Source organism: Lycium barbarum, chromosome 3 (genome assembly GCF_019175385.1).
Source record: "Lycium barbarum isolate Lr01 chromosome 3, ASM1917538v2, whole genome shotgun sequence".
NCBI classification, from domain to species: Eukaryota; Viridiplantae; Streptophyta; class Magnoliopsida; order Solanales; family Solanaceae; genus Lycium; species Lycium barbarum.
The window spans coordinates 6,504,918-6,513,693 of NC_083339.1; the positions used below are offsets into that span (position 1 = coordinate 6,504,918).

An 8,776-nucleotide genomic window follows, 5' to 3' on the forward strand; every position below is an offset into this window, starting at 1 on the left:
TGCTTTAGATAAGCTAAGTCAAACAGCTTATAAGCTGCTTTAGATAAACTAAGTCAAATGAGCTCAATTATTTTTTTTGAGTTTATTTTAAGCACAAAATGACTTTAAGTTGGCCAGCCAAACACTCAAAAAAGCTGAAAACAACTCATAAGCAACTTATAAGCCAATCCAAACGGGCTCTAAGTCAATCCAAGGGCTCATACGCACAAATCTAGTCTGCTGCCAAACAGTTACTTATAGTACTTTTAACAGTGAGAGCCGAACAGTAACTATAAACTTAAAATAAGAGTACTACTCTATCAATAACGGTCCAACAACAAAACTGTAAAAATGGCGACACCCACGTTGTTTCATCATCATCATCATATTCATCAGCTCCAACTTAACAACTACATACATCTCAAATCTCCCACAAAAAAAAAAAAAAAAAAAACTCCAATCTTGATCAATGCCCAAATAATACTTCATGACTTTATACTTCTATGTTTCATTCAACTAAACTTCAAGATTTTCATAATTATGAACACCCTTTTCATCAACTAGTCCCGCTTATCCTTTTGTATTAGTAGTCGTAGTTTTACGCTTTAGTTTCTTGTCCTTTAATTTGTGCTACTATCTGTTTTTTTTTATACTTCGATTGTCTTATTTATTTGTGTTAGCTACTGCTCTTTTTTTCAGACGGTTTACATGCCCAAATAATACTTCCATTACTCCATGACTTTATTCTTCTATGTTTCATTCAACTAAACTTCAAGATTTTCATAATTATGAACACCCTTTTCATCAAACTTTCATTTTATCATCTTTTTTCATTTATTTTCATCAAATCTGTATATGGTTTTGGTTCAATGGGACCTATTTCAGCTGCTTTTGGTAAAAATGGTTTCTTTTGTGCTATTGATGCTAGTGGGAAACAAGATGTAATTTGTTGGGGTAATAAAACTAATAATAATCCTTCAAATAATTTACCAAATTACCCTACTGATGTTCCACCAATGGCAGCTTTATCTGGTGGTGATGGTTTTCTTTGTGGCATTTTATCAAACACTTCACAAGCATTTTGTTGGGATTCAAATGGATCAAGGTCTGATCTTGTTCCTGTTGTGTATAAAGAATATGCTTATTCTCATATAGCTGCTGGTAAAGATCATGTTTGTGCTATTAGAGGACCTTATTATTCGGAAAATGATTGGGGTAGTGTTGATTGTTGGGATATTATACGAAAAACGAATGGTAATAATGGTACCTTAATGTCAAGGGAAAGTTCATTGTTTTATAATCAGTATAGTAATTCAGCAGTTTTTAAAAAGATTGTTTCTGGTGATGGATTTACTTGTGGGGGTGTTAAAGATGGAGGGATACTTTGTTGGGGTCCAAGTTCTAGTAATCTTGGAATTTCGGGTTTATCTGAAAATATTCATGCTTTAACAGCTGGTATTGATTCAGTTTGTGGGGTTTTAGAAGAGAGTAGTGAGGTGAAATGTTGGGGGGCGAATTCATCGTTTGGTATCCCTCCGGTAGGGGTACCATTCGTGTCGTTAGCAGCTGGTGTTGAGCATTTTTGTGGGATAAGACAAGATAATCATGGGATTATGTGTTGGGGAAATTATAATTCATCTTTGATCCCAAAAGGATCGGGGTTCTTGGCGATCGCTTCGTCTGATTTTATTACTTGTGGTATTAGAGAAGGTGATTTGGTTCTTGATTGTTGGTACACGAATGTTTCATCACAAGTAGATTATGATCCGCCTTTGCAGCTTTGTAGTCCGGGATTGTGTACTCCTAATTCATGTGGTGAAGGAAAATTCTCGTTCAACGCGAGTCTATTGAGCGAGCCTGATTTGATAAATTTGTGTGTTAGGAAAGATCTAAAGATTTGTTCACCTTGTGGGGTGAATTGTTCTGAAGGATTTTTTCCTTCTAGTTCTTGTACGGAAAATGCAGATAGGGTTTGTACTCCTTGCTCTCTCTGCCAGAATAGTTCTTGTTCCGATGTTTGCAAGCTCCAAATATCGGCGGAAATGAAGCAGCATCAGCATCAGAGTCAATTACGTCAACTACTCATCATAATTGGGTCTTCCGCTTTAGGGTTCTTGTTATGTTTAGCGGGGTTATGTTTGTTAATCCGCATGATATCCAGCAAAAGTACTAAAGAAGGCGGAAAGAACCAATTCGCCTCATGTATTCGCAAGCCCGAAAAGGAAACTGATCCAAATACGGACCCTCATCCAACCGTGTCCGTGGCACCGTGTCCTGGAGAAGCTCAAGTTTTCCGGCTTTCTGAGCTGAAAGACGCCACTAATGGGTTCAAGGAGTTCAACGAGCTAGGTAGGGGAAGTTACGGATTTGTTTATAAAGCTGTGCTTCCGGATGGGAGGCAAGTAGCGGTAAAGAGAGCCAATGCTGCTACGATTATACACACCAATAGTCGGGAATTTGAAATGGAGCTAGAGATCCTCTGCAGTGTTCGACATAGCAATATCGTTAATTTGTTAGGTTATTGTGCGGAAATGGGGGAAAGGATTCTTGTTTATGAATTAATGCCCCATGGAACCCTAAATGATCACCTACATGGCGGTCTTTCTCCAATGAGCTGGAACCTTAGGTTGAAAATCGCAATGCAAGCTACTAAAGGGCTCGAGTATCTTCACAAGGAAGTTTCTCCGCCTATTGTTCACCGTGATGTGAAGAGTTCGAACATTCTCTTGGATGCTGATTGGGGAGCTCGAATTGCAGATTTTGGACTGATGGAGAAGGATCTTAATGGAGACGTGCAAACAGATGTCTATAACTTCGGGATCGTGCTGCTGGAAATTCTTAGTGGGAGAAAAGCTTATGATCGTGATTGTACGCCTCCGAATATTGTTGACTGGGCCCTACCTCTGATCCGACAAGGGAAAGCAGCTGTGATCATAGATCGTTACGTTGCTCTTCCGAGAAATGTTGAACCTCTGCTTAAACTTGCTGAAATTGCAGAACAGGCATTGCGGGAAAATCCTGCTGAGCGACCTGATATGTCACAGGTGGCACTTCAGTTAGAGCAGCTAGTGAAGGATGTAATGATCTCATAGCCTTCTTTTCGGAGTCTTACATTATTTTTGGTGGATTGAAACAAAATCAGAGGATAGCATATTGGTGAGTAACGAACGCTCTTCTGCAATTGTACATTTCTACGAGCTGCTTGTAAATTTTTGTGCTTATATTTTTTGTTTGCCACATTCTTGGACAACTTTCAACAATAAGTTTTTTAACTTTTTTTCTTATAGCAATAAAAGATGTTGTGATGCTCCAAATTATCTTTATTACAATGTCATGTAAGGCGTTTTCCACATTTCTGGATAATGATAGTCTTCTTTGTTCACTGAGTAGATGGGATGATACAGTAAAATTTGGCATGGTGTACCTGCTCTGTTAGTTGGCGGATAAAACTGTGAAATCTGGTCACTTAAATTCCTATTCCCTATGACCATGCAATTTACACCATAGACAATAATAATTCACTTGAGAATACTGATTTTGCAAAATTTTCTTTTATTTCAAAAATGATTCTCAGTTGGATGTTGCTGCTTTTAGTGCCAAGTGAAGATATGAGATGATCTTTTACAGGCAAATCCAAAATGCAAACTTTGATGGGTTCAACATCTAGGGACCTTAGCACTGAACTCATTAGTTTTAAAATTCGGTTCAGAAATACTCCATATTTGTTGAAATTTTAATGGGTTTTCACGTAAATATATATATCAATGCTATGTTGCTCGGACTCTCCAAAAATGTTGCCGCGCCCGTGTCGGATCCTCCAAAAATGAACTTCTTTTGGAGGATTGGTAAGCACCAGTCAGCCTTTTTGAAGAGTCCAAACAACATAGTATTTCGTATAAAAAAAGTTACTTGGTTCAGTTGAACCAGTTGATTATAGGCTTCATCCGCCTCTGTTGTCGTTGACTGTGTTCTAATGCCCTAGTTTGTGAGATTTGAGATGACAGACTGATGTAAAGTGTAAACTGAGGTGTTCGCAAATCCTCTGCGGTAACCGGCTCAGCACAAAAAGCTGGTCGATTAATTCCTTTGCCACTCGTTGAATCCTTTGTGACCTCTCCCATGTTACAATGTACCATTGACTGAATATTTGTCCATTTTAGGGGACTTTTTCTGTGGATCCTGTTTTAAGTGCAGAATCAAATGTAATTAGCAATTTAACAAAGGCTCGAAGAATGATACTTTTGGCTGGCTAATGTATAGAGATGTTATCTTCCAGGGGCTTTAACCGTAGAATTTGCTCAAAACTGAACGTTGTGTCATTGCATTTCATAGATTTGGTAGAAAGATCTTCATATTATGGCATAGCTTCAAGATACAACTGTATTTTACCAGGTTGTATCTCCAAGAAATATGGTATATAGCAGAGTATATTGTGCTCTCAAATTTAGTCCCTGCCCAGGACTGTTGTTATTGCCTTACTGAGATGGTAAAAGACTATTAGCAAAGTTACATGTTACAAACTGAAAGAATATGAGCAGATGTTGAGGGGTATATTGTTCGGACTCTCCAAAAATGTTGCCGCACCCATGTCAGATCCTCCAAAAATGCACTATTTTGGAGGATTCAACTCGTACATGTAAGCATTTTAGAAGAGTCTGAGCAACATGAAAAGTCTAACTTGTTTACTCCTAGTTTCTCTTTCCAGCTTGTCCTCGAGCTAAAATTATCAGAAAGCTGCCTCTTTTCCCCTATCGAGCTTTGCTGACATTGTAGCCGATTAATGTTAAGGATTATATTTTAGAAACTACTTACGTAAGGAGTCGTCTGGTTATCAGTTAGAGGAGTTATCCATGTAATTAAACTAGCATAACTTTATACATTGTTTGGTTAATAATAATGGGAAAGAATAATCTCCACATAGAATGTAACATAAATTATTGTCAAAAAAAATAGAATTTAACATAAGTTATACAATGTTTGGTAGATTTTTTCTCTTTTCCACATAAAATGTAGCATTGCTAATAAGATGTTTGGTTCATGTTTTTCTTTTTTCGCATGACTAATAGATGTATAAGTTATGAGGAGATCTATATTGCCTTTATTCTATGCAGGGTAAAAGACGGCATAACTAATATATGAATGATTGAACTCTATATAACTAAACACTGCGTCACTAATCCCTCCATTACTAATACCTACATAACTAATCTCTGCATCACTAGTACCTGCATAACTAATCTCTACATTACTAGTACCTGCATAACTATTCTTTGCATTACTAGTACCTGCATAAGTCATTTGGTTGCTGGTTAGAGTTATGCAGATACTAGTAATGCAAAGATTATTTATGAGGGAAGGGATTAGTTCTGCAGGATTTGGTTGTTTATATATTAGTTATTCCATCTTCTATCCTACATAAAATAATACATAGATTCCCGCATAACTTATAATTTATTAGTTATGCAGGTTCCTAAATTCCTAATCAAACACCGAATTAGGTGTGTTGAATTTTATACATAGCAAAAGAATCATGGTATTACTTATGCCGGATTGAATACATATATTAACTGAGCTCCTAACTGGCTACCAAACGACCCGTAATAGTCTTCTTCAAGGTTACTTGTGGACAGATTTTGATTTGATCTGGATCTGTTAATGAGAACTATGACCTACAAGACAAAGAAAGTTCAGAAAGAAATAGAACCAGAAATTGTTTTTATGTGCATCTTTAATTGTACTGGTCGGTTTGTTTGTATTGGATGAGTAGGAAAAGCAAAGGTTCATTCAACTAGGATCACAACACTTCTTTGATTGGAAGTAATTCCATAAAGCTACAGTTATACAATGGTCTTTTCAAAAAGAATATTCAATATTAATAGCTTTATGGAACTAGTTTCAATAAAAAATATATCCTTGTCCTAGATGAATCATTGCTTTTCCTACTCATCCAATAAAATTCTGAATATTCATTTTAGCCTCTCTAGTTGTGTGCATGTGTAAGTGTCTCTGTATAAAAACTAAAGCATATTTTTTTTCTCCTTTATTCTTAATATTCCATCATAAAAACTAAAGCATATATTCTCTGCAAATAGTTAAACATTTAGTATCATATATAGCATATTTAATTAGAAGTTAGATGAATGGACTTGTTGGCTGGGGAAAGAAAAATGAAGAAGCTTTTCTTGTGCATAATTGAAGTTAGTTGTGCTAACCCTGTTGAAGCTGTTAAAAAGCAATATCAAGAAACCAGTTTATGTGGCTAAACTACAAAAAGTACACAATAACTAGGATGCTTTTCCTCGTTTCTCCTTATGTTTTCGGACAAAATTGGAGAGCTATTTAAGTCATATTAGACGACGTTTCTTTCCCTTTTTTAAGGCCGAAAGGTTGAGATGAAGGTATTGACAAAAGGGAAGTGAAGGAAAGAAAAAGTTATGCTTTGCACTTAAATTCTGAGATACTATTATCCAACTTGCCTCTCATTCCAATACTTCCAAACCAAATCAGTTACAGAAAAGAATGTAAAAGGGACTTGCTTTATAATGCTGGAAAAGAAAAGAATGTGATAAAGACAAATTGCTAAAACCAAAATATGGAAGGCAAAAGAAACAAACATATGGTCCTTTAGCTTTTGACTGTCAATAACTGCTTTTAACAGCTTCTTAAGAACAGAAACCCCACAAGCAGCTTGTTTGGATGATTGTTACGTATATTGGATTGGATTGTTACTTTAAATACAATGCTTATTTTGATTATCAATTAAATTTTATTGTATCGTATAGTCAAATCCATTGTTATAACGAATAAAAGTGTTATTTCATGTATTGACTCATTTGGTGTGATTGTGTCGTTATCTTATTTTTCTCCGTCATGTTGCCCTTATTATTAAATAATTCTATTTTACTCTTTACCCTGCCTTTTTTCATAATAACTCTACCTCGTATCCTAATTTTTTCTTTGTAATATTGTAAGCTTATTTTTCAAATTGTTGGTATGTGGCGTTATGAAACAACGAGAAATGATACAATATCCAAATGATATATTCATGAAAACAATACGACAATATACAATACGTAAGTAATGAAACGATATGTAACGACCATCCAAAGAAGTCGTAAATGATCAGGGTTTCAACATGAAGGGGGGAAAGGAAAGTAATAAAACCGGGAGTTCTTTTTTTTGAATAAGTGGTTTCTTCAGCTGTGGCGTTTTGTACTAAACTGCCAATTCAAAAGATTGTATTTTTCCAGGTATAAAAAAAGTCGGTTGGAAAAGAGAGAAAATATGGGCGCCAGTTCAAACTCAATTGATTTAAACTTTGCCTCTTTTATCTTTTAGTTATGACCATTTACCACTGCTCCCTTTCTTTGTTCCCTATAAATTCTGTTGCTGTAGTCAGTTAGACTATTAAAATTTTGTGGTGCAGAATCTTGACCATACAGAAAATTAGGTCAAGTTGTTTGATTCAGTCTTAACAGTTTGGAATTCCAGAAAGGTAAGTTTGCATTGTTTTCATGATAGATACATGCCTGGCTCCTTGTATGCCATTTGCATTGTTCCACCTATAATTGATGGCCTTTTCATATGGCGTGCTAGGAGCCATGCATGTATGTAGGGCTTCAAAGTCAAGCATCTCTAGAGTTGTTTTGATTTTTTTCAAAGGAATGTTCTTTTTCAAACTTGAATAATCTTCTTGATCTTATCTAGTTCGTGATTAAGACTGTTGTTGTGTGATCTTCAGAAGTAACAACTCTTCCCAGCTGTGCTGGACAAAGCGTATATCACAGCCCAACCCATAGCACGTATTGTTTGCTTTGGTCCAACAGACCTCACAGATTTGCCAATCGGGTTACGTCGTTACTGAGTCTAATTAAAGAGTGCGTTTCATGTGAACTTGTGATGTGTCTATATACCACTTCACTATTTTCTCCATTTCCTATGTGAAATTTGTCTAAGGTACTGATATGCACCCTTTCTCAAGAAGCTTACTAGCCCAAAAACATGTTAGTCCTCTCTTTGACCCACCCTCTATCATGAGCGTCATAACATACCATCAACGGACTCAACTAAACCAACATTTTCAACACGGAGTATGTATGTGTCATATGTGTATATATGTATATGCACACACACATACGTGGAAAATATTATACATATCCGGTAATTTTAATTGTGTAATGATTTCAGTAGTAAATAATCTAGATGTTGAATCCATCAAATTTAAATCTTGGGTCCGCTTCTCTTCCCTAGTCGCACGTGCCGGATGTTGAGCAAGTGTTGTTAGTCTATTGTCACTATTCAACTTGTAAGTAGGTTTAGGCCTAGGATTATGATGGTTTTAAGGCTGTACTTCTTGTCTCAAGTTGATATTTAGTTTCTATTATTTTCAATTCAGTCTATTGGCGGGGGCATGGGTGTAGGAGTATTTTTGACTTATCTATAGTATTGAATATAAAATATTCCTTATGTTTGCAAAAGTGAACAATTTGGTCTAAGCTTATAGTGGCTATTGGAAGACTTTTTCTTCCTTCACTCATTTTAGCTGGAAAAGAGTACTAGAACTTGAACTGAATTGTTCTAAAGAGGTATGGGCTGGCATGACTATTTCTTAGCAAAGAAAACTTGGAGAAAACATGAAATCATGGTCAATAGTGGATTTTGTCTTCTTTCCTTGAAAGTCCTGGCTGGGTTAACATCTGGGTACTATGTTAGAATTATTCAACCTATCATGGCGCTACTAGAAGATTTGGACTTAGCGGCTAATAAATTACTAGTTAAACAGTAAAATTCGTCGTTA

General features: G+C 36.0%; 1 protein-coding gene across 1 annotated transcript; it reads left to right on the top strand.

Moving 5' to 3' along the window:
* Positions 1-265: 265 nt before the first annotated feature.
* On the top strand, positions 266-3,329 carry LOC132630062 (serine/threonine-protein kinase-like protein CCR1). Its single transcript, XM_060345582.1, has one exon. The coding sequence runs from the start codon at positions 768-770 to the stop codon at positions 3,069-3,071; it is 2,304 nt and encodes a 767-aa protein (XP_060201565.1). The 5' UTR covers positions 266-767; the 3' UTR covers positions 3,072-3,329.
* The last annotated feature ends 5,447 nt before the right edge of the window (positions 3,330-8,776 follow it).

What these genes read in the sequence shown, in the direction of transcription:
- LOC132630062 (XM_060345582.1), top strand. Translation starts at nt 768, where the DNA reads ATGAACACCCTTTTCATCAAACTTTCATTTTATCATCTTTTTTCATTT.